Consider the following 27,223-nt stretch of genomic DNA (forward strand, 5'->3'; position numbering starts at 1 on the left):
ACTTAGTTTAAAAATATGAGGATGACATATTACATCAATTAGAAGTATGAGCCTAATAGCAATAGTAAGTACTTTATAAGATTGTGTGCAGGCATGAAAAATGTATCCAGTAACAAGTTACAACAATGGCCCCCTTCGTGGTAAGTCAGGTGGCTAGAATAGAAAGAATAAGTAACTAAAAGTCGGGAGGAGGGATGAGCTTCAGGCACCTGGTGATATTGTGCAAAGGCTTAAGTAGTGTTATAAACTAAGACCTCTGGGTACACATTTATAATGCAAAAGAAAAAATAGATTGTAATTATTAGGGCAATGTGTGGCCCCTTGCAAATTGATTCTGTAGTCCATACAGAAAAAGAGAAAAGGGGAGATTGGTGAAAAGATAATGATAAGGAAAACCATTTCGTTTAGTAATAATATCATAAAAGTCATGAAAAAGCTAGTTGTTTTGTTTCATTTTTGTTTTTTGTTTGTTTGTTTGTTTTCCTTTGTTTGCTTTGGTCTCAGCAAAGTGCTAGACACTTGACAAAGAGGAAGAAGGCTTATTTTTGTTTGTTTTATTTTTTATATTCCTCTCTTTAAGACGCCAACAAACTTGAGATATCATGACAACTTCAAAGTCATGTGGAAACCGGAAGGGTTAAACAGTTTTGTTTTGTAAGGCAGTACCGCGACAAGCATGGCTGCCTACAAACTCGCTGTATAGGCACCCATAGCTGTGGTGTGTCTGACAGGTTGTGGATTGCTGTTCCAGCACGACTGGCTCCGAAGGCCTAAGAAGTGAAATGAACTGACAGAAAGATTAAGGATTGCTAAAAAGATTTTTCATGAAATGAACGCTCATAGCTAAGTTACTTTATCATCCAATAAGGTTTCATTTATCTTTTCAGAAAGTCGAACAAAATGGTAGTGGATTGAATTGTAGAAGAAGAAGAAACGGTTTTAGTGAGGACTCCTTCTAAACACTGTTGCCCTAATCATAAGTTATCTTCAATTTCAGATATACTGGCCGAGCACAGCAGTAAAGGTAGAAGAATGCATAATGAAAGGAAAAGACGCAGTAAGTACCGTTCACTGCACATAAACCAATCAGGTTCTACTCTTGCTTACCTAGAAAGACCTGAATCAATTAGGTTTTACTTTCTTCTGAAAGACATATATACAATTCTGTTCATAAAGGGAGAAAATACACAATAAATGCATTGTTCTATAAGACTAATTCCAATATAGAGATCCTGATTGGAGACCACAAAGTGAGAGAAGATGAAGTGGGAAAGATGATGGAGTCATTTTACAAAGCTTCTTTGGTCTTTCCTGTTGTTAGAAGCAAAGTCTATCTTGTTCAGAGTCCATGAGGTCCAGGAATGAGATGTGCTGTTCTCAACACTCATCAGATTCTCTCAGACATGGCAGAGTGGCTTTCGAATGCAAGGAGTGGCCATCCCTGAGGGAATACATGTCTTGGAGAGAGGCCATAGGTATTTACTTGAAAGCAAACTCATCTTTGTTTCTATTAAGCTAGAATATGTAAACGACTGACACACTATTAGTAACTCCCAGTTCTCGGGTGCAGCTGGAGTGTAGCCAAGTAATGAATCAACTCTCTCTGCTTCAGTCTACACTGAGATGCTGAGCACGGAACATCCTCTCAGCCCATGTCAGTCTGTGCTCAACTGAGCCAAAATGTGACCAAATGAAATAGGTTTTTTTCTAAAGACAGTGTGTCAATAGAGGAAAAAGCAGATGCTTCAAGCCATGTGAGGACAAAAACCTTTTACGTTGTCTACATGGTCAGATTCTATTAACTGTATGGGGTCACACACTAAGCACAATGTTAGGTATATGAGAAGTTAAACAATGTCAGGCAAGTCTTGTTTGTCTGAGTTGATGTTTGGTTATAAGTGAGTTCAACAATGAAGGAGTTAAATGTTGTTCTCTGTAAACTTGAATTTAAAACTAGTGTCTAATGAGGACTCCTTGGAACGTGGCCCCATGGCTTCTTTCCTTCTATTGCTAAGGACAACCATGAGTTGGCACAAAAAGCCAACAAGATGTTTGACTCTTGGACTTGCAACAACAAGATCCTCGGAGAATGTTACCATCAAATGTTATTTCTAGTGGTTGGTTTTATATATTTAAGAAAAAAATTCTTACTGAAATTACATTTTATGTAAATTTATCATTTCGAGGCTTAATGTACTATTTTGCCTATGAAAACTCTGTAGTGCCAGTGGAAACCTCTATACCTAAGGGCGTAGTTTTCTAATTTAAGAAATAATTGCTAGGCTGTCTGTGTTAATGCTCTCTCCTGGGACTGTGGCATATTGGTATTATGGCGCAATCTTAATCAGAATTACTTTTGCCAGTTAAAAAAATGTAAAACTATTAAAACATTCTATAGTGCCCTACTGTCTAGATCATATATTTTCTTAATAATAATGCTTTTTTCCCCTAATTACTGACTTTCTAATTTTTTTCTGGTTCACTGTTTATATTGTTCTTTTAAAATGTAAGCACAGGGAATACTTTAATTATATAGGGAACACACTGAATGCAAATCAGTATAATTGAATCATTTTTAATGCATTTGTGATCCTTGTTTTTTTGTTAAATTTCCCCAATGTGATATTATATAATGAAATAGTCTACAGTATTATAAAAATTATAAACATTATGTCACATATCAGTGTACATTAAAGTGTGACTTACGCTAGCTTCCTTCTCCCAGGTCCTCATCTTCTTTATTCTCTTCCTTCCTTTTCCTCCCAATTCAGACTCACATTATTCTAGGTTGAGGGACAGAAAAGATCAAAGGCAGGTTAAACATTTGTTTCCTTCTAACTCTGTCTGTCCCTTTTGAATCCTCTTTAGAATGAGTGTGCCAATTATATCCGGGTTTTGCATCACTACAACAGGACACACCTTCTGACCTGTGCTACTGGAGCTTTTGATCCACACTGTGCCTTCATCAGAGTCGGGCACCATTCAGAGGTAAGAAATAGCCTCGAAAAGAAAGTCTGTGCTATTTCCCCCATGAAAGATACAACCACTGAGTGGTATTTACTTGACTGACCTCTCGGTATCTTTAAAATCCTTGTTACCTCTCAACCTGTGAGCTAATTAGCCTGCCGTGTATCTATTTGTGCATTTATTCACCAAACAATTTTGTCTGCTTAACTTGTCTGCTTGAAACAGATTTTGCAACATCAATGTGTGTTGTCTACTGTACTCTTACATATGAATTCACCAAAATAGAATATATATTTTTGTGGCATGTGTGCGTTCATGTGTGTGCACGTTTGTTTGTGTGTGTGTGTATACAGACAGATTCAGAAAGAGATACACATAAACAAAGAGACATACAATAGATATGAATAAAATGTTGCACACTGTACTTTACAAATGACACATAAAGCCTTTTGATTTTATAATTATGTTCTTTCTAGCCAGGGGAAGTGTGGAACACAGCAGAGGGAAAGACTTCAAAGTAATAGAAGCTGACTCTCAGTGTGAGAAAGACATGCATCTCTTCCCCAAACCTACATTAGGCGATATGGTGCTATATTAGCAATGACTGCAAATACCATTGCTACTTTTAACAAGATAATGTTTGCCAACAAGGAGTCTCAAAGGTTAGGTTCCTACCTGATTCCTGTAAGCTGAGTGAGCTCTGCTTTATCCTGCTCATACTTTGTAGCATGTTTCATCATGATTTCATTTAGCTGTCTGCAAAATAATACTCTGATTTCATGGCTTGCTGCCTTTCATTGACATGAGAAGGCATAATTGAATATACCCTATAATTTTATCATGGCATGTATATGTATATATATTTACACATATATATAGTATTTAATAAGGTATTTAATACATCCTACCTATGAAAATGCAGTATTGACTGTAATTTATATCTCACAGCCATAATAAAAAGAATGTCATTCATTTATACTAATGCTTCTTTCAGATAATACTTATACTACTTAATACAATAGGTATTAATAGGTATGAATACAATTAGCAACATCAAAGCACTTAATAGCTTCCTCCAGAGACTGCCCCTGATTGAGGTATTGTAGGTGTACCTAAATAGTTGTAAATTAAATATAAGTACCACACACAAACACATCTCAATGCACTGCTTGATATTTCTTAGAGAACAGACACAGGGATGGAGTTGGAGAACTTTAGGCAGAGATACAGAAGAGAAATTGTACCAGTGCAAGGTCAGATTACATAACTGCATAGCATAAATGATACAATATGCATATATGGGGACGCATGCACATTCATTTTCTGTGTGTATTTGCTAGCCATGTGATCTCTGTTGCATTTATTTAATGGCACATTTATTTATCCTGAACTCTCTCTGAGCAGAGGATTATCGATTAAGTCTGTTTTATTAATCCTTTCAATATTTTTAAGATGCTTTGGTATCTCTATTTTTTCTTTTCTTTTGATTATATTAGTTCTTTGAGAATTTCATACAACATACTTTAACCATATTCACCCCTCCAACTCTTCCTTATCCTCATTGTACTGGCTAGTTTTGTGTCAACTTGACACAGCTGGAATTATCACAGAGAAAGGAGCTTCAGTTGAGGAAATGCCTCCATGAGATCCAACTGTAAGGCATTTTCTCAATTAGTGATCAAGCGGGGAGGGCCCCTTGTGGTGGGACCATCTCTGGGCTGGTAGTCTTGATTCTATAAGAGAGCAGGCTGAGCAAGCCAGGGAAGGCAAGCCAGTAAAGAACATCCCTCCATGGCCTCTGCATCAGCTCCTGCTTTCTGACCTGCTTGAGTTCCAGTCCTGACTTCCTTTGGTGATGAACAGCAGTATGGAAGTGTAAGTCGAATAAACCCTTTCCTCCCCAACTTGCTTCTTGGTCATGATGTTTGTGCAGGAGTAGAAACCCTGACTAAGACACTCATCAACCCAATGTTGTGTCCTGAGCCAACAACAACAAACAACAAAGAACAACAAAAATCAATGAAGACCAGTTGTGTTGCCCAAAACATCTTGGATGTGTGTGTCATCTAGAGAAATTGGACTCCCTTTCCCAGCAGACAGTTCCAAGGTTGGGATAGGATTAGGTGCCCACAAATCCTCTTCATGCTAGGACATGGTCTGGCTTGGGGGATTGCATGCTGTCACCTCTACCATGTGTCCTCATGTGCAGCTGCCCTCATGTGTACAAAGGAACGTATTTTTTGGCAGTCATTCACAGCCTCTGGCTCCAATACTTTGTCTCCAGCAAAAGTCTGGGCACTGGGAGAAAGATGAGTGGTGTATGTTCCATTTAGAGGTGAATATTTGCTTCATTCACATTGGTGTTTACTTGTTATCAGTGGCTCTTTTTTGTTTGTTTGTTTGTTTTCAAAATAGTATCCATCTTTGCTTTTCAGCAAGTCATTTGAAACGGAGTTGGCTGTGACAAAAGAATAGAGAAATTTCCTAGGATATAAAGACATGAGGTTTATATCACCTACGGTTATGTTTTATAAACTTTCTTTGAATAACAGTTCTGCACCAGTCAGTCTCTTTTACCTTTCCTGTAGAGGCTTCACCATGTATACGTATATGTTTGTCATCTTTCACATCACTAACTCAGCTTACTTTTTTTTCTCAGTTCATTTTTATTCAATCAGTTTTTCTCCTTAAGTCATCTCATGCAAGAAGGTTATTTTTGTTCTTGAAGAACACAGACTATCCACCATATCCCTTCAATTGAACCCGTGCCTTTCTTTGTTGTCTTAGCAAATGGGTAAAATACCTTCTGATCACTAGAGAGACTCACTGCCAGTCATCCTTCTGCTGCTCCTCTTTTCTGCTTGACTATAATGATAAGAATTGCTAGTTTGTGTCGTAGCTGAACTTAAAGTTATAGCTGTCAATGTTTTTCACTTTCCAGTAATGGTTAGGGTCTGCTCATATATGTAATTCATATATCAAAGGATTTGGAATGCAATTATGCCCAGTGTGTAGAAATTACAGGGCACAACCTCAGGTCTTAGATATTGTCCTCATTTTCCAAATGAGCTATTTATTTATTTATTTATTCATTTATTTATTTATTTATTTATTTTTATTACATATTTTCCTCAATTACATTTCCAATGCTATCCCAAAAGTCCCCCATACCCTCCCCCCCACTTCTCTACCCACTCATTCCCTTTTTTTTTTTTTTTTTTTTTTTTTTTTTTGGCCCTGGCGTTCCCCTGTACTGGGGCATATACAGTTTGCGTGTCCAATGGGCCTCTCTTTTCAGTGATGGCCGACTAGGCCATCTTTTGATACATATGCAGCTAGAGTCAAGAGCTCCGGGGTACTGGTTAGTTCATAATGTTGTTCCACCTATAGGGTTGCAGATCCCTTTAGCTCCTTGGCTACTTTCTCTAGCTCCTCCATTGGGAGCCCTGTGATCCATCCATTAGCTGACTATGAGCATCCACTTCTGTGTTTGCTAGGCCCCGGCATAGTCTCACAAGAGACAGCTACATCTGGGTCCTTTCGATAAAATCTTGCTAGTGTATGCAATGGTGTCAGTGTTTGGAACCTGATTATGGGGTGGATCCCTGGATATGGCAGTCTCTACATGGTCCATCCTTTCGTCTCAGCTCCAAACTTTGTCTCTGTAACTCCTTCCATCGGTGTTTTGTTCCCACTTCTAAATAGGGGCATAGTGTCCACACTTCAGTTTTCATTCTTCTTGAGTTTCTTTATGCCTTTGCTGGTGATTTCTCAAGTCTTCCACACTGGTACTCACCACTACCCTCTACAGGAACTAGGTGGTGTTGCAAGAGAAAAAGCCTTTGCTCTTCAATAATCTCCAGTCTATCCAAATAGTTTTTTTCCCCATGATTATAGGTTATTTTTGTACATATCACATACAAATTCGATGTCATTTTATGTTATTTTTATTGGATATTTTATTTTTTTAAATTTCAAATGTTATGCCCTTTCCCAGTTCCCCCCTCCAGGAAACCCCCTATCCCGTCCCTTCCCCCTGCTTCTATGAGGGTGCTCTCTAACCCCCACCCATTCCCACTCCATTGCCCTGGCATTTCTTTTCATGGGGCCTTCATGGAAACAATAGCCTCTCCTCCCATTGATGCTAGATAAGGCCAAATAGCTTTTGTTAAAGATTTTATTTTATTTTACTTTATTCACTGTGGAGAAGTTATTTCAGTATAAAATCTGTTGTATTAACAAACTAGACGCATATGTAATTAAGCTTAATATCCATAGGACTGGATGTTTGATGTCATGTAGTCCAATGTAAAAACTCTACATGTCATAAAAGGAGTCTGTAGCTCCATGATAAGAAGCAGTGTGGGATCTATTCCTAAAGCACCATTGGGACCTTGGAGCACTATCTGAGTGAAATGCAAAGTTAACCGTTACCATAGGTAATGAAATTATTTAAATTAAAAGGCTAACAGAGGCTCTGTATGGGATGAGTTTGAGAATATTTGACTAGGTTATATATGGAGAGATAATGGCAGATGAGCTTGATGGATGACCTCAATGGCATATGATGGTACTTGAAAGTTTTCTGAAATCAGAATCGAGAAGATGGAGTTTTGAGCAGAGTACTCAGCTGACCCGTATGTAATTTGCATTAATTCAAGCAGGAAAAGATGAAAGGCCCTAAGGCATTTGAGTGGCCTAGCATAAGCATCCTGAGAGATCACAAGGTGTTTACCGGCATTGCTGCTATAGTCGAGAAGCACGCGTTGTGCACCAGCACACTATATACAATTTTTATTTAGAGTGAGAATGAGAATTAAAAGCAGTTCCAGTTGTACTTCTTGTTGATCGAGGAGAGATTTAGCCTTTAACGTAGAAACACTCAACTGTGCAAACAGTTCATTCCTTTAAGGGCATCACAAAGGCTGTGGATTTATTTATTTATTTTTCTTCTCATTCTCATTTACAGTCATATGAAAAATTGGGTCTTGGCCAAAATAGATTAACACAGATTTAATTAGTGAGTTATCTAGAATGGGGATGATGGTAGTCCCTGAATCTCTACTATCCAACTTCAGTTTTACCTCATCTCTCACTTACAGAATGTTTCATGTATATCCATGGAAACAGAGTGAGAAGAGATGTGACATAATTAGGGTGGTATAAATTCATACTCATATAGGAGAAAAGAAGATCATGATTAAATCAGTAGGCAAACACTACCAATCAGTACTACAGGGAGGACAGTTTTGATTACAGGAAGCCAAATGTGGCTAAAATAGTGAACAAATAAACAGAATACTAATGTCTGCTTAATGGTGGTAAGACTTGCTAGGCAATAAAAGAATTAAGGGAAAGGTATGGGCAGGTATAGAAGTACAGAAATTACTTTTATTAATGTACTAGATAGAGAACTTAACTCTCTTCCCAAATCAGAGCATAAAACTGTCATCTTAGAGGCAAGGAAGTTTGGGAAGAAGCAACTGTGCCAGAGACAAATACCAGAAAATATTTAATCAATACATCTCAAGTGCTGTATACTAAGGATTGTTTTTCACGATTGAGGCTCAAGGGGGAGGTATATTTGACCATTCATTCCTCACGACTTTGAATGTTTGATTGTGTGCATTTAAATTCATGTGTAAGCATGTAGGTGTGTTTGTGTGCATACCGAATCTTCAGGTGTGATTCATTGCCTGGGAGAATTTGAGAAAACAGCTAAATGTTAAGCGCTGGTCCCCCAGAGTTTGGAAGGTGATAGAAGAAGTCCACAAAAATAAGTAAGGAGGGAATAGGAAGGTTGGCAGAAAACAAGAAGAGTGATATGTAAAGAATAGTGGAGAACCTGTTCTATTTAAAGCTTCCCAGGGTTGCATCACCCATTAGACAAGGAGTGACTTAGATGTATGCAAGAGGAAGGGCATCTCACTGTAGTGTGCATGTGAACACCGGCTTTCTAGAACAGAACACCAAGGCCAGACAGCTCTTGAATCACTTGGATCTCTTTCTTTGCTTTGTATATTTTACTTTTAACTCTTAATTAACACAACATATAAGTACAAGAAATACAAAAAGAAATATAAATGTTGAATTACTTGTGGTTAGGATCAGTGGCTGTTCTTCTGAAGGCCATAGGTTCGGTTACAGATTGTGATTAACAACCATCTGTAATTTTAGTTCCAGGGGATCCAAAGATGTCTGCCGGACTTCACAGGCATCAGCCATGGTGTTAGTATATTCCTATGGGTATGAGCTTTATTTTACATATCAAATTATTAACACTGTAGTTACTTGCAAAGCTACATTATTTATTTCACAGTTTTCATGGGGTAGGGCATTGAGTGCTACTTGGCTGATTCTTCTGCTCAGGTCTGCCAGGCTGAAATGGCAGGGTTGCCCAGATTCCGGAACCTTTGGTTATGTTTGTGTTCATACTAGTAGGACTTGGTTTTAAGTTCTAAGACTGAGGTCTTCATCCTTTTGATAGCTGGCCTCTTTCACCTGAGAGAGGTGGGAGCAGTTCCTTTGTGAGCAGGCTTTATTATAGCATGGGAGCACACTTCTCTAGGACCAGTCAGAGGAAGTCATGTAATAAAAATTGTTCCGTGAACTAACTTTCCCATCACCTGTGCAACAGGAAGTAATAACAATCCAGGTTGGGATTCCCAGCCATTTCAAAGGATCCCCCCCACCACACACAAGGAAAGGGAATTTCCCAGGGAGTCCTTACCTGGGAGTGGAAATCCTGCCTGACATTGGCAGTGTTCCCATCTTACACCTGTTCTTTTCATCTTCTATGGACAAAGAGAGGGATTGATTAATACAGATGGTTTTAAAGTATCTGGGGGAAAAGACACATAATGAAGGGCTTAAAGAGAAAAGAGTCTTTTGAACTTTATTCAGAGGCCTCCTTCTTGTTTTTTACATGGGAAGTTACATTTTTTCCTTACAGGTTTTAAGAAGATGATTGGAATGACTATATTGGCCACCTCCAGAATCTGTAGACCCAAATATGGCAAATTTTGATTGTCCTTAAGGGCATACATTTTTAAATGTAGACTGCTGTCATGTTTTGTAAGTATAGAGTATTTTTTTTTAGTTTAACTTTATGTAAAGCATATTTATATCACTTTTTAAATATGCAGACTAAATTAGTCATGCAAATGTATTTTGCACCACGGAAAATTAAAAATGAACTTTAGGAATTTCAGCATGTGATTTTGATAAGTTTCTCCTCCTGCGGAGAACAGCAGCTCAGCTATTTAAGTTAGTATGTTGCTGGCTTTGCAGTCATCCGGACTGTCTGTCTACCTCCAGAAGAGTACAGATGTACTGGAAAATATGTTAGAGACAGTACTCATGACATTTTTGCCAGAGTGCATCTGAATCTTGTTGACTGTAAATTATTTCTTTTTCTACTTGTGTATAGTTTCCATAACTATTCATAGGTTTTAGATATTATCTTGTACTTCTCCTAACTTTGGAAATTCTATTTTAATGGAGCCTGAAAGGATGTATATCTAAAACATTGTAAAGACATATATTATAAATATGTATATTTTGTTGTTTGCTTGTTTATTTGCTTTCATACAGGGTCTTGATATGTAGCTCAGGTTGGCCTTGGATTTATAACCCTCTTCCTGCTGGCTCCTGAGGTCTAGGATTGCAAACGTGGCAGCACTGGCTAGCAGGATGGCATTTTTAGCAGTATGGATATGTTTGTCTCAATGGTGCTTTACTAAGGTTTGTGTTTTAATATATTAATCTTTTCCTGTTAACAGTTCACACTAAAAACTCCACTGCAATATTAATAAAATTTTATAACACTTTTCAAGTTTTCAAAAGTTGCCCATTAGCACTATTTGTCTAAAACAAGTATTTTATTTTAAACAACTATAGTGAGTGTAGTCATAAACTTAATAATCTTGGCATTTTACAAAGAAATATGCCCACCTTGATTTAGAAAATTATTTGTTTACTATTATCTCTTGTTTCTCAACTCATAAAACAGGAGAGTTCAAATTTATTCTTTTGATATATTTCTGTTAGATCTATTTAGTTTTATATGTTCAGATAAATATTTTAATAATAGCTTAAAATAAAGATATATAATTAGAAATTCTTGTAGCCACTAACTATATGAATAAAATAGTTTTATTTAACAACGTTTATACTTTCATACAATTTTTAGATATTAAGTCATTCTTTGTTTAACAGATATGTCCAAGTTACAACTTCTATAAGACTGTGGTGATTATATGTTGATACATGCTTATGAAATTAAAATATTTTGTTGATTTTAGATAGATAGCATATGGGAATTGTTTATATAATGTACATTGTATTCATACTTTCTTACTTGTTTATTTGAAATAAGTGATAGAAAGACAAATGTGTATTAAATTCATATTTTGAGTTTAATCTATGAAATTTTTGCTTTCCACTGTAAGTTTACATATAACGTTTACTAGAAAATGTAATATCTATTAAGAGCAATAAGAATAGTGATCATTTGGGGCTAGAAAGATGGCTCAGTGGTTAAGAACACTGGCTGCTTTTCCAGAGGTCCTGAGTTAAATTCCCAGCAACCACATGGTAGCTCACAAACATCTTCAATCTGATTTGATGCCCTCTTCTGGTGTGCCTGAACACAATTACTGTGTCCTCATGTACATTAAATGAATAAATAAAATAAATAAATAAATAAATAAATAAATAAATCCTTAAAAAAGATCATCTGTTGATACATTTTTAAAGTGGAGTGTTTTATACTTTGTGATGGATATCAAATGTTAAATATAAAAGAGGAAATTACACGAAGTCATCAGCTATCAAACATAAATGCTGTAAGGTTAGTCCTGTAAAAAAGACCCTTTTTCTTCCTGTTGGCCATTTTAAATCTCACCATATCAAGGTACGTTGATTATAAAGTACAACTGGAAGATGTAAACAGAAATTATTTAAGAGAGGTTACGCATCTTCTCTATCAGGACACCAGTCACTCACTATATTACTTCATCTGCTGCTTGTACATAAAATCTAGACATTCTTCATTAAAAAGTAAACAGACACTTAGAGCCTGTTAGTTTTGTGATTTTTTTTTTTTTTTACAATCCCCAAAGTTGTGTTAAAATGTCTCCAAAAAACCGAGGTTGCTCCTTGATACCTTCAGCTGCTGTAAGTCTCATCAGCGAAAAACTGGTTAAATTTCCTTTCTAGGGGAAAGGAAAACAAGGGTCTCCCTGCTAGTTTTTTGCCTGTGAACAATTATCTTGTTACTGGGGAGGCAGTCCCCACTTAGCATATTCTCTGTGTGTGAGGCAGTCAGTATGAAACCTCCTCTCTGTGCCAGGAGCCTGTATTTTGAGATTTCAAAGACAAGTAGGAGGGTGCCTGGGCTGTCCCTTTGGCCACTGGAGAATGAGGGTCCAAAGGAGACTTAGGGGGAACCAGAACTGTAGCTAATTAAACAACTGGCAGGCCCAATGCCCAGGGAACAGTGAGTTCTTTTGTAAGATTTTTTTTTTAAACCTAAATAACGAATGATGGAAAGAGTCAATAAACAAATACGTGAAAGTGTGCCAGTGCCAACACCATACGCACCTCCCCCTGGGCACTCCTCCATCGGATTGAGTTAGTATCACTCAGAACATCTCATGGGCACACACTCACATGTGCACACCCGGAGGAGAAGAAAAGACATTTCTACTCCCATCATGTAAATGGGTATAAAACTGTAAATCCTGAGGTGACAGTGAACCAGGAGGAAAGTGGCGCTCCTGTGGCTGGGCACCGAAAGGCCAAGACAGTGCTCGTGGCTGGGGCCCAGCAAGCATTGTGTCTCAGACTTTATAAGCCGGCAGCCATATGCCTAATTCAGCTCACAGATGTGCCCTGTTTGTAGCAGCCAGCGTTTCTTGTTTGTTTTCTTTTTCTTTTTTTTTTTTTTTTCCATTTTTTATTAGGTATTTAGCTCATTTACCTTTCCAATGCTATACCAAAAGTCCCCCTTACCCACCCACCCCCACTCCCCTACCCACCCACTCCCCCCCTTTGGCCCTGGCGTTCCCCTGTACCGGGGCACACAAAGTCTGCGTGTCCAATGGGCCTCTCTTTCCAGTGATGGCCGACTAGGCCATCTTTTGATACATATGCAGCTAGAGTCAAGAGCTCAGGGGTACTGGTTAGTTCATAATGTTGTTCCACCTATAGGGTTGAAGATCCCTTTAGCTCCTTGGGTACTTTCTCTAGCTCCTCCATTGGGAGCCCTGTGATCCATCCATTAGCTGACTGTGAGCATCCACTTCTGTGTTTGCTAGGCCCCGGCATAGTCTCACAAGAGACAGCTACATCTGGGTCCTTTCAGTAAAATCTTGCTAGTGTATGCAATGGTGTCAGCATTTGGAAGCTGATTATGGGGTGGATCCCTGGATATGGCAGTCTCTACATGGTCCATCCTTTCATCTCAGCTCCATACTTTGTTTCTGTAACTCCTTCCATGGGTGTTTTGTTCCCACTTCTAAGGAGGGGCATAGTGTCCACACTTCAGTCTTCATTTTTCTTGAGTTTCATGTGTTTAGGAAATTGTATCTTATATCGTGGGTATCCTAGGTTTTGGGCTAGTATCCACTTATCAGTGAGTACATATTGTGTGAGTTCCTTTGTGATTGTGTTACCTCACTCAGGATGATGCTCTCCAGGTCCATCCATTTGGCTAGGAATTTCATAAATTCATTCTTTTTAATAGCTGAGTAGTACTCCATTGTGTAGATGTACCACATTTTCTGTATCCATTCCTCTGTTGAGGGGCATCTGGGTTCTTTCTAGCTTCTGACTATTATAAATAAGGCTGCTATGAACATAGTGGAGCATGTGTCCTTCTTACCGGTTGGGACATCTTCTGGATATATGCCCAGGAGAGGTATTGCTGGATCCTCCGGTAGTACTATGTCCAATTTTCTGAGGAACCGCCAGACTGATTTCCAGAGTGGTTGTACAAGCCTGCAATCCCACCAACAATGGAGGAGTGTTCCTCTTTCTCCACATCCTCGCCAGCATCTGCTGTCACCTGAATTTTTGATCTTAGCCATTCTCACTGGTGTGAGGTGGAATCTCAGGGTTGTTTTGATTTGCATTTCCCTGATGATTAAGGATGTTGAACATTTTTTCAGGTGCTTCTCTGCCATTCGGTATTCCTCAGGTGAGAATTCTTTGTTCAGTTCTGAGCCCCATTTTTTAAGGGGGTTATTTGATTTTCTGAGGTCCACCTTCTTGAGTTCTTTATATATGTTGGATATTAGTCCCCTATCTGATTTAGGATAGGTAAAGATCCTTTCCCAGTCTGTTGGTGGTCTTTTTGTCTTATAGACAGTGTCTTTTGCCTTGCAGAAACTTTGGAGTTTCATTAGGTCCCATTTGTCAATTCTCGATCTTACAGCACAAGCCATTGCTGTTCTGTTCAGGAATTTTTCCCCTGTGCCCATATCTTCAAGGCTTTTCCCCACTTTCTCCTCTATAAGTTTCAGTGTCTCTGGTTTTATGTGAAGTTCCTTGATCCACTTAGATTTGACCTTAGTACAAGGAGATAAGTATGGATCGATTCGCATTCTTCTACATGATAACAACCAGTTGTGCCAGCACCAATTGTTGAAAATGCTGTCTTTCTTCCACTGGATGGTTTTGGCTCCCTTGTCGAAGATCAAGTGACCATAGGTGTGTGGGTTCATTTCTGGGTCTTCAATTCTATTCCATTGGTCCACTTGTCTGTCTCTATACCAGTACCATGCAGTTTTTATCACAATTGCTCTGTAGTAAAGCTTTAGGTCAGGCATGGTGATTCCACCAGAGGTTCTTTTATCCTTGAGAAGAGTTTTTGCTATCCTCGGTTTTTTGTTATTCCAGATGAATTTGCAAATTGCTCCTTCTAATTCGTTGAAGAATTGAGTTGGAATTTTAATGGGGATTGCATTGAATCTGTAGATTGCTTTTGGCAAGATAGCCATTTTTACAATGTTGGTCCTGCCAATCCATGAGCATGGGAGATCTTTCCATCTTCTGAGATCTTCTTTAATTTCTTTCTTCAGGGACTTGAAGTTTTTATCATACAGATCTTTCACTTCCTTCGTTAGAGTCACGCCGAGATATTTTATATTATTTGTGGCTATTGAGAAGGGTGTTGTTTCCCTAATTTCTTTCTCAGCCTGTTTATTCTTTGTGTAGAGAAAGGCCATTGACTTGTTTGAGTTAATTTTATATCCAGCTACTTCACCGAAGCTGTTTATCAGGTTTAGGAGTTCTCTGTTGGAATTTTTAGGGTCACTTATATATACTATCATATCATCTGCAAAAAGTGATATTTTGACTTCCTCTTTTCCAATTTGTATCCCCTTGATCTCCTTTTGTTGTCGAATTGCTCTGGCTAATACTTCAAGTACTATGTTGAAAAGGTAGGGAGAAAGTGGGCAGCCTTGTCTAGTCCCTGATTTTAGTGGGATTGCTTCCAGCTTCTCTCCATTTACTTTGATGTTGGCTACTGGTTTGCTGTAGATTGCTTTTATCATGTTTAGGTATTGGCCTTGAATTCCTGATCTTTCCAGAACTTTTATCATGAATGGGTGTTGGATCTTGTCAAATGCTTTTTCTGCATCTAACGAGATGATCATGTGGTTTTTGTCTTTGAGTTTGTTTATATAATGGATTACATTGATGGATTTTCGTATATTAAACCATCCCTGCATCCCTGGAATAAAACCTACTTGGTCAGGATGGATGATTGCTTTAATGTGTTCTTGGATTCGGTTAGCGAGAATTTTATTAAGGATTTTTGCATCGATGTTCATAAGAGAAATTGGTCTGAAGTTCTCTATCTTTGTTGGATCTTTCTGTGGTTTAGGTATCAGAGTAATAGTGGCTTCATAAAATGAGTTGGGTAGAATACCTTCTACTTCTATCTTGTGAAAAAGTTTGTGCAGAACTGGAGTTAGATCTTCTTTGAAGGTCTGATAGAACTCTGCACTAAACCCATCTGGTCCTGGGCTTTTTTTGGCTGGGAGACTATTAATAACTGCTTCTATTTCTTTAGGGGATATGGGACTGTTTAGAAGGTCAACTTGATCCTGATTCAACTTTGGTACCTGGTATCTGTCCAGAAATTTGTCCATTTCGTCCAGGTTTTCCAGTTTTGTTGAGTATAGCCTTTTGTAGAAGGATCTGATGGTGTTTTGGATTTCTTCAGGATCTGTTGTTATGTCTCCCTTTTCATTTCTGATTTTGTTAATTAGGATTTTGTCCCTGTGCCCTTTAGTGAGTCTAGCTAAGGGTTTATCTATCTTGTTGATTTTCTCAAAGAACCAACTCCTCGTTTGGTTAATTCTTTGAATAGTTCTTCTTGTTTCCACTTGGTTGATTTCACCCCTGAGTTTGATTATTTCCTGCCGTCTACTCCTCTTGGGTGAATTTGCTTCCTTTTTTTCTAGAGCTTTTAGATGTGTTGTCAAGCTGCTAGTATGTGCTCTCTCCCGTTTTTTCTTGAAGGCACTCATAGCTATGAGTTTCCCTCTTAGAAATGCTTTCATTGTGTCCCAAAGGTTTGGGTACGTTGTGGCTTCATTTTCATTAAACTCTAAAAAGTCTTTAATTTCTTTCTTTATTCCTTCCTTGACCAAGGTATCATTGAGAAGAGTGTTGTTCAGTTTCCATGTGAATGTTGGCTTTCTGTTATTTATTTTGTTATTGAAGATCAGCCTTAGTGCATGGTGATCTGATAGGATACATGGGACAATTTCAATATTTTTGAATCTGTTGAGGCCTGATTTGTGACCTATTATGTGGTCAATTTTGGAGAAGGTACCATGAGGTGCTGAGAAGAAGGTATATCCTTTTGTTTTAGGATAAAATGTTCTGTAGATATCTGTCAGATCCATTTGTTTCATCACTTCTGTTAGTTTCAGTGTGTCCCTGTTTAGTTTCTGTTTCCATGATCTGTCCATTGGTGAAAGTGGTGTGTTGAAGTCTCCCACTATTATTGTGTGAGGCGCAATGTGTGCTTTTAGCTTTACTAAAGTTTCTTTAGTGAATGTGGCTGCTCTTGTATTTGGAGCATAGATATTCAGAATTGAGAGTTCCTCTTGGAGGATTTTACCTTTGATGAGAATGAAGTGTCCCTCCTTGTCTTTTTTGATGACTTTGGGTTGGAAGTCAATCTTATCAGATATTAGGATGGCTACTCCTGCTTGTTTCTTCATACCATTTGCTTGGAAAATTGTTTTCCAGCCTTTCATTCTGAGGTAGTGTCTATCTTTTTCTCTGAGATGAGTTTCCTGTAAGCAGCAAAATGTTGGGTCTTGTTTGTGTAGCCAGTTTGTTAGTCTATGTCTTTTTATTGGCGAGTTGAGACCATTGATGTTAAGAGATATTAAGGAAAAGTAATTGTTGCTTCCTGTTATTTTAGTTGTTAAAGGTGGCATTCTGTTCTTGTGGCTGTCTTCTTTTAGGTTTGTTGAGGGATTACCTTCTTGTTTTTTCTAGGGCGTTGTTCCCGTTCTTGTATTGGTTTTTTTCTGTTATTATCCTTTGAAGGGCTGGATTCGTGGAGAGATAATGCGTGAATTTGGTTTTGTCGTGGAATACTTTGGTTTCTCCCTCTATGATAATTGAGAGTTTGGCTGGGTATAGTAGCCTGGGCTGCAGTTTGTGTTCTCTTAGTGTCTGTATAACATCTGTCCAGGCTCTTCTGGCTTTCATAGTCTCTGGTGAAAAATCTGGTGTAATTCTGATAGGCTTGCCTTTATATGTTACTTGACCTTTTTCCCTTACTGCTTTTAGTATTCTATCTTTATTTAGTGCATTTGATGTTCTGATTATTATGTGTCGGGAGGAATTTCTTTTCTGGTCCAGTCTATTTGGAGTTCTGTAGGCTTCTTGTATGTTCATATGCATCTCATTCTTTAGATTTGGGAAGTTTTCTTCAATAATTTTGTTGAAGATGTTTGCTGGACCTTTGAGTTGAAAATCTTCATTCTCATCCACTCCTATTATCCGTACGTTTGGTCTTCTTATTGTGTCCTGGATTTCCTGGATATTTTGAGTTAGGATCTTTTTGCATTTTCCATTTTCTTTGATTGTTGTGCCGATGTTCTCTATGGAATCTTCTGCACCTGAGATTCTCTCTTCCATCTCTTGTATTCTGTTGCTGATGCTCAAATCTATGGTTCCAGATTTCTTTCCTAGGGTTTCTATCTCTAGTGTTGCCTCGCTTTGAGTTTTCTTTATTGTGTCTACTTCCCTTTTTAGGTCTAGTATGGTTTTGTTCATTTCCATCACCTGTTTGTATGTTTTTTCCTCTTTTTCTGTAAGGACTTCTACCTGTTTGATTGTGTTTTCCTGTTTTTCTTTAAGGACTTGTAACTCTTTAGCAGTGTTCTCCTGTATTTCTTTAAGTGATTTATTAAAGTCCTTCTTGATGTCCTCTACCATCATCATGAGATATGCTTTTAAATCTAGGTCTAGGTTCTCAGGTGTGTTGGGGTTCCCTGGACTGGGCGAAGTGGGTGTGCTGGGTTCTGGTGATGGTGAGTGGTCTTGGTTCCTGTTAGTAAGATTCCTCTGTTTACCTTTCGCCATCTGGTAATCTCTGGAGTTAGTAGTTATAGTTGACTCTGTTTAGAGATTGTTCTTCTGGTGATTCTGTTACCGTCTATCAGCAGACCTGGGAGACAGATTCTCTCCTCTGAGTTTCAGTGCTCAGAGCACTCTCTGCTGGCAAGCTCTCTTACAGGGAAGGTGCGCAGATATCTTGTATTTGGACCTCCTCCTGGCCGAAGAAGAAAGCCCAAAACAGGACCTTTCTCAGACACTGTGTTGCTTTGGCAGTTCCCAGGTGGTACAGACTCTCACCTAAGCAGACTAAATTCCTAAGTTCCTTGGAGTCCCGGGACCAAGATGGCGACCGCTGCTGCTGTGGCTTAGGCCGCCTCCCCAGCCGGGCGGGCACCTGTCCTCCGGTCCGGAAGGTGGCCGGCTGTCCCCGGCCCACGCAGGGTGCTGCCTCAGCGCCTCTTCGCCTCTGTGCTTCCGCCTGTTCCAGAAGCTGTCAGGTTCTCTGGCGCACCCTCTCACCTGTTCAGACTAATTTCCTAAGTTCGGCGGGTCCCGGACCAAGATGGCGACCGCTGCTGCTGTGGCTTAGGCCGCCTCCCCAGCCGGGCGGGCACCTGTCCTCCGGTCCGGAAGGTGGCCGGCTGTCCCCGGCCCACACAGGGTGCTGCCTCAGCCCCTCTGTGCTTCTGCCTGTTCCAGAGGCTGTCAGGTTCTCTGGCGCACCCTCTCACCTGTTCAGACTAATTTCCTAAGTTCGGCGGGTCTAGGACCAAGATGGCGACCGCTGCTGCTGTGGCTTAGGTCGCCTCCCCAGCCGGGCGGGCACCTGTCCTCTGGTCCGGACGGTGGCTGGCTGTCCCCCTTGTTTTCTTTTACTGAGCGTACATTCCGAAAAAAAAAACCGCTTGGGTTCACATAGTAAATTGTGATTTCCATTGGACCCGCATGAAAAGATCAGTGGGAACCCAATGCTTGTCGACACACTCCCCACACAGAGGCCTAAGCTTCACAAAGCCCCCATAGTTCGAGGTCTCCACCACTGCCACAACAAAGGCTTACTAGATCCGGGATCCAGGCTGAGCCTTTTCATCTCCACCTGGCTCTGACTGACATTGACATTTGTGACTTAAAGCACTAGAAGGATAATAAACTTTGAAACCCTTAAGTACTTTCTTATCTAGTAGTTAGCCACTAACTTTTGAATGAATGAGTGAATTGTGACTGCTTTTATACTTTGATAAAAATGTGGAATTCTCTCTTTTTAATTTGCATTTTTGGCATTTTTTAAAAATTATTATTCTTTAATCGTCTTTTACAGTCCAGTCATTATGCCCTTCCCAGTCCACCCTCTGTTTCTCATCCCATAGCTCCTCCCAACCCCCATCTTCAAGAGGATGTCCCCACTCCCCAGCCCCACCACGCTAGACCTTTCCACTCCCTGGGACCTCAAGTTTCCTGAGGCTTAGGACCATCTTCTCTCACTGAGACCAGACCAGGAAGTCCTCTGCTGTATATGTGTTGGAGGCCTCATATCAGCTGGTATATACTGCCTGGCTGGTGGCTCAGTGTCTGAGAGATCTCAGGGGTTCAGGTTAATTGAGACTATTGGTACTCAATGCGGTATTCTTAATAAGTTCAAATTAAGAAATTTTTGTTGATGTTGTTGTTTTAATATATAAACTTTTGGTTAAATTTGGCAAATTTAATTTGGTTAAATTTGGAAAACTTGGCAGAAGTATATATAAAATATAAAAAGAAGTATATAACAAAATATAAAACTTCTCCGTATATTTTTGTTATATAGATTTCGTCTTACTCTTGGAAAGCTTTGGTAGTAACACAACAAACATTTATTTATTTTTTGTTTCAGACTTTAGAATACGCAGATACATTCTTTAAGTACACTGTCAATAAATTGTTAAATGTATGAATAAAACGGTCCATTCTTTTTAAAGTACCTGTGAAGAGGTTTCAAAATTTGAACATACCTGTTAACCAGCATTAGACCAAAAAGAGAAGCCCAGTGTCTCCCAAGGCCATCCCTTATCTGCACTGTCCTTCCAGGCAGGCACTTTCTGACTATACCAGTTTTCTGCACTTTTCCAGTAAGCAGGCAGTGTCCTGACTCTGTCACCATGAGTGGGTTGCTACTTTTAGAATGCAGATGAATGGATCGTATCATATGCATATGAGTGCACTCTTGGATTCAGCTTCTTTTGCTCAAACCACAGGGTATAACCGCAGGTCATGTACTATTGCCGTGCAACATTTTGTCTCGGATATACCTCAACTCTTTCACCCGTCCTTCTTTTCCTGACCTTACAGGTCACTCACAGTCCTGATCTCAGTTTGCTGTTCTGAGCATCCTTGCACTTGTGTTTTGCACACATGGATGTGCTTTTGCTGAGTCTATTCTAGGAATACAATTGCCAGGTCATAGAAGTTGCCTGTGCTGGCCTTCAGTAAATCCCAATAGACGACTCTCAGGCACGGTCCACTCTCAGTCAGTTCCCAGTCAACTGCACGGCCACACAGTGGTTATGTCTTCTATTCACTTCGCATACCACAAGCTTGCTTTTGTCTCTGTATTCTGACGGCTTTCTAATGATATCACATCGTGGTTTTAATATTTGATGACTCAGAAAGATGGGCGCATTTTTCCCATGCTGAGGTTTAGGATTTTTCAGTGACCTTTGGAGGCTTCAGTTTAAGGGCTGATGGACATTTGCCAAATGACATTGTCCGGGCGGCAGTTTATGGGACAGCAAATGTAGAGTCTCCGGTGTTGTGCGCAGTATTCAGAAAGTCCTCTGTGCTTCCTATCACAAGCAATTCTCTTTGCCTTTTAAAACAGATAAAATTCAGGCAAGGATTATACTAAAAATGGGTTGGGGAAAATAAAGTGAGCAATAGACTTAAATATACAGTGGTACTGGGATAGAGGAACAGGGAGTGGAGATGAAAACAGCATTGGCTGGTAGAGATGCTTCCTGCTTCCAGACAGTACTACCTGACACAAATCCCTGGTACCCACACAGTGAAAGTAGAAACTTGTCTTCTAATAACCACATGCATACACTGGAACACACAATACACACACACACACACACACACACACACACACACACACACACACATACACAGTAAGTAAGTAAATGTAAAGAGATTAACACAGTATTTTTCAGTCGTGGCATTTAAATTCTTCGCTATACAGCTAAGTCCCGAATAATGTGTGTTATGCAGCTCTGGGTGAAACTTTAGGATTGAAGGCATCTGAGCTTCAGGGATAGGGTTTATACAGTAAAGAACATCTAAAGGGCCTCTCTAATCTAATCAGGTACATTACAGGAATGCAGTAATACTGACTTTGTAACATCAATGCTTCTAATTACGTGTCTAAATATATATAAAATCAATACTATCATGAAACACGAATATTAAAAATATAGTTAAAATCACATATCTTTCAGTGATTAGTAGAGTAGAAATTATTATTTTGAAGTATGCATTTATTTAAACTTCCTTTCCTTAACATTTGATATGTAGTAGCATTTTCTTTGTAAACGGAGCCATGTCTGCAGTGAACAGTGAGTACGATTCAACCTTAGCACCATGCAAAGAAACAGTAAAAGCCTTCTGGATGCCGGCCTCATGCTCATGCCAAGGGCTCACTGTGTTCTAACTTTCTTACTTTATAGGAAATACTATGGCAACATGATAGTTTATTTTCCTTTTACAGTAGATATCACAATAGAGGTTTAGTCTTAGCATTATTACCTTACAATGGAAAAGTCATATAAATTCAGATTTAAAGTAAACTACAAAAAAGTAAGTCTTAAGATAGTAAAACTCTCTAATGTAAAATTTTTTGACGTTCACTTGAAGTCAGTGATTATAGAGAACACATTCTACCCTTGGGAAGCTTTCTTATTTTTCATCGTATTTTCACTTAGAAATTTGAATAATATCAGGTGGATTAATATATTCTTTTTCCTTACTACCAATTTGACTTTTATTAGTATAGTCAGATAAAAGTTATAAATTAAATCACACACAGTGTGATAAATGATAGACATGATATAGAGCAGATGTTCACAGAGGAAAATTTGGTGCCCTAATTAAATATCTGCCCATCTAAAATGACTTGCTTGTTCCAAGACAGCGTGCAGAATTTTGTCAGACAATTTTTCTCTCAAATGAAAAACGAAGCTCATTTTAAATGTAAATGAGTGCCGATCTTAACTCACTTGTGTTAAGTCTCCTAATTCTATGTGGATATAGTTTCTTGATTGTTATTCTTAGCATCTACATGGATCACTAAAGAGAAGTGGATGAACTGACAGGATGAACTGACAGGGCTATGGGGATGCAGCTGACCACATGATTTTCTTAAAGGAGCTGTTGAAGGAAGCCATGGAAAGATCCTTCTCATCCTGCTGCCGGGATTCGCACTATCTGCCAGGCACTCGTGTCCATGTTACTGTACATGTTATTAAACTGACTTCTTTCCCACATCCCTGCCACTCACTGTAGCATCACGTGTCATGGAGAGCAGGTTGATGCTCTTTTGCATTGTGCTGCCTAAATATCGTTTCTTTATTTGCATTAAATAAACAGGCTTCGATATTCACTGTTGTCTTAGCCCAGCAACAACGTTGTTTACTTCTAAGATGAAAACGTTGAACATGGTTTCGTGCATCCATCCAGATTCACACATATTTGGAATATTTGAATTGGTATTCTAAGCTGGTTACTTATGATGTTCAGATTCAGGTTTTATTTCTTGAATAAAAACAGTAGGCCCTCAGGTTCAGGAAAACGGTAACAGTATCTCTCACAAATCTCAGTCTCATTAAGAGGCACCATGCAAATTACCACTATTCTATATGGTGGATGACAAAAGATTAATCCAGTACCTGTGCAATTCAATTCAGGATTCTCCTAACTACTTATTTTTTAACCATGACATAACCTCTCTAAGCTTCAGTTACCTCATCTTCAATCTGAAGCTATTTTTTTAATGTCCAGCTTGCAAGGATTCTGAAGTCTTATATGGGAAACTGTTGTATTGGAATTGGGATGTATTAAATGCACATGAGAGACAATTCATTTTCTGTGATGCTTACACAGATATTAACTCTGAGTGTTCAAATATATTCCTATTTCTCAGGAAAAACAAAACAAAACAAAACAAAACAAAACAAAACAAAACAAAACAAAACAAAACAAAACAGGGAAAGGCGATATGGCTCACCTGGAAAGTCTTGCTGTGTGAAAGCTGAGAGACACACATTCGGATACCCAGATCCCATGTAAAGGCTTTCCATGGTAGTCTATGTTTGCAATTATAGTACTAAGGAAGGAGAGGCAGGTGAGTCCCTGAAGCTCACTGGCCAGCCAATGTAGTAGCTCCAGAACCTACCTCAAAACATAAGGTGGAGAATTGTAAACTAAGACAGCCAATGTCTATGTCTGCCCTGGACATCACACACAAACACACACACACACACACACACACGATCAAATGTACACTGGGGAGTACATTGCTACGCTCTCTGGTCGAGTCAACTGGACAAGCCGAAAGGCTTAAAAGTCACTCAACAAAAGAGGTTGAAGCTTTCTTCACTTTGGCACATCTAAATTTAAATTCTTGATGCAGCTTGTTTCTTTTTTCGATTGTTTCCATTTTACCTACCCACCATCCTGTCCCTTCCAATTCTTTCCATCACCTTCCCATTATTTCTTCCACCAAACTTCCTATGTTCTTCCAAACAAAACAAAAACACTGAATCTTTATAGTGCTGCCACATTTGTGCCGTTGCCACATTTCTAAAGAAAACTGACTCTTTCCCCCCTACATGTCACTAAAAGTCAATAGATCCTCAGCTAGGGGTGGAATTTGTGAACCCCTCCTTATCCATGTTAAGATTTTGTCTGGCTTAATCTTGTGCAGGTCTTAATGCCTACATTCATAGCTTCTAGGTGTCCTTGTCACTTCTGGAAAACACTGCTTAGCGGGACAGTGTTTTTATCCAGTAGCTCTGGTCCTTACAATCTTTAACAAACTCTTCCACATGATCCTTGAGCCTTTAGGGGTTGAGGGAGTGATATAGATGTGTCATTAATTGTCCTGTTCTCTCTGAGTTGACCAGCTGTGGATCTCTAAAGCAAATGACATCTATGGTAGAAAATAAATCTCTGATATGGGATGAGAGCTACCTTAATCTGTTGGTATGCAATACTTAGGGCACAGTATGATACTAGTCACATTTAACAGAATAATAGTTCTTCCCTAGGACCTATGACCTACTCAGCCATGGGTTCTTGGTCCAAGGTAATAGCAGCAGATATGAATTCTGTCTTTTGGTGAAAGTTTTAAATCTCATCAAAAAAGTGATTAGCTACTTCCATAGCATTCATATTTTGTCAGGCCAGTTGTGATTGTACAGTTAAGGATTGACACATGGATATGGTTATTGATTACTTTCTTCCTCTAATAGCATGCACTGCAACTTCCAATACGCTGAAAGCTAGGCAGTAGACACATGTCTTCTATGTCATCACCCACTTGATGTCTTCACGTTCTGTAACTCAAGTCTGTTGTCTATTCAGCAAAATAATCATACTGTCAAGATTTGGAGGGTCATCAATAACAATGGCAAGAACCAAGAATGTCTGTGGGTATATGAGACACCAGTAAACAAGGACTTGAAAAGAAGTAATCCATACATGACGCTGAGCTTCTTGTTCAGTATCCTGTGGGACCGGGAAGAGAACTTGTCTGCCTATATAGAGCAACTCAATTTAAACTCATTTTACGTGTGTGTGTGTGTGTGTGTGTGTGTGTGTGTGTGTGTGTGTATGTGTATGTGTGTGTGTTAGAAAGCTGCTGAAGTAGTGGGTGTCCATATGCATATGTCCAAGCTTATTTAGTTTTAGTAATCCCTACCCATATACGTTCCTGGACTCTGCCTTTCTATCACCAACCCCACTTAACACTTCAAGCTCCATTTTCTCCTTTCCTCACAAAACTATTTTAATGTTTTCTACTCCAAAGTAGAAAGAAAAATTTTTGCCAAGAGTCTCTACTTGCCCTGAGATCTTGTTTCTGACCTCACGGCTTCCTTCGGAATAGCCTTTTCTAGTTTGTCCATGAAGTGCTTACTGCATCCACACCCATGTACCCTGCAGCCATGAATGCATACATACATTCATACATACATACATACTTACATATCACTTTGTGGAAAAGGTTTGCTTAACACAGTCACTTTTATTACATCTCTACTACTGTGCACAGTATTTCTAATCTTTCTCTGAAAGCTTTCCACTTTTACCTTTTAGGACCATATCTCTCTATGTTAAAAATAATCCCAGGCATTTAGACATTGATGATAATGGGATTTTAACCTGGTGTGTGTTCTACAATTTATACTTTCCTTGAGATACTTATTTATACTTTGACTTTATTATCTATTTTGTGACTCCCACATTTTATCCCCATTTTTGGTCTCTATGGAAAATCAGAACATATAGCCTATAGTTATAGTACATATAATAATTTCTAAAGGACACTGTCAGGTAATACTTTAATAATGAGGAATGTATACTCATTTTAAAAAGAAGTTTTTTTGACAGGAAAGGAAATGAACCAATATCTGCTTCATGTCTCTCTTTATCTTGAAAGAGAGGCCCAGCCAAATTGTGTACCACAATTTCAAAGACATTGCTTTCTCCACTGTCCCATGTTTTTCCACGTATCAATTTTTTTTGCTTGGACATCACAAACTGTTCTCTGCTTAGAGCACCGTAACTCAGCCTACAAGACTCCGATCAAATGTCATAGCCTCTACAATATGGGTCTTGCCATGCATTAGTTGAAGTTTAGAACTTTTTTCCCTTTAGGCTTTAGTTTTATTTGAGGAAAACCCAATTTTCTAACTGTTATTTTTTTAAATGTCAGCATATCACTAGGGAAGAGACTGGGATTTCTACCTCTATGTCTTCATGTCTGAACATAACCCTGGCTGTAATTATGAAAGTAATTTATTAAAAGCATACTAAGCAAATATGCCAAGCTCATTATTTTGTTTAATCTAGTGACTCACAATCTATTATATTCTAGAATTTATGCAAATTGTTGACTTGATCTAAATTTGTAAAAAAATGTGCTGAATACACTTGAGGGTTTGCTCTTTAAAATTAAGAGCAGGTATTATCAAACGATTAATCTTTATTGTCTTGCACTTTGAACTATCACTTATTGAACTATAAGAAATTCACACACATGTAAATACATGTATAAATATGCATTTATGGTTATCTTCCCAACTCATTGAACTTATTGCTCTGAGACTTTTCCCTCTTCCATGCAGCATCTCTCTGTACTTTTACTTGGGAAGAGTCGCAGTCTAGACAAGGAAAACTTACTTAGCTGAAGTGTGTGTGTGTGTGTGTGTGTGTGTGTGTGTGTGTGTGTGTACATGCTTACATGCTTGAGAAAAGTGTCTGCAGTGTTCCCTCACTCTCCCAGTGGTTGGCTGTTTTCCTGATTTCTTAGTCTCACTTCTAGCTTTATCAGCTTTCTTAGTCCCGTCTCTGCTTCCACTTCACTATGCACTGGGGACAAGGGCACACCTATTCCCCATCACTATGCACT

At 38.9% G+C, this 27,223-nt stretch overlaps 1 protein-coding gene across 1 annotated transcript in view; it reads left to right on the top strand.

The window, feature by feature from the left end:
• Nucleotides 1-27,223, top strand: part of Sema3e (sema domain, immunoglobulin domain (Ig), short basic domain, secreted, (semaphorin) 3E) — a 231,414-nt gene that overhangs the window by 135,915 nt on the left and 68,276 nt on the right. Inside the window, exons 3-4 of the mRNA NM_011348.2 lie at nt 998-1,057; nt 2,869-2,988. Coding sequence (NP_035478.2) covers nt 998-1,057; nt 2,869-2,988 — 180 coding nt within the window. The remainder of the gene's footprint in view (nt 1-997; nt 1,058-2,868; nt 2,989-27,223) is intronic.

Source organism: Mus musculus, chromosome 5, assembly GCF_000001635.26.
Source record: "Mus musculus strain C57BL/6J chromosome 5, GRCm38.p6 C57BL/6J".
Lineage (NCBI taxonomy): Eukaryota > Metazoa > Chordata > Mammalia > Rodentia > Muridae > Mus > Mus musculus.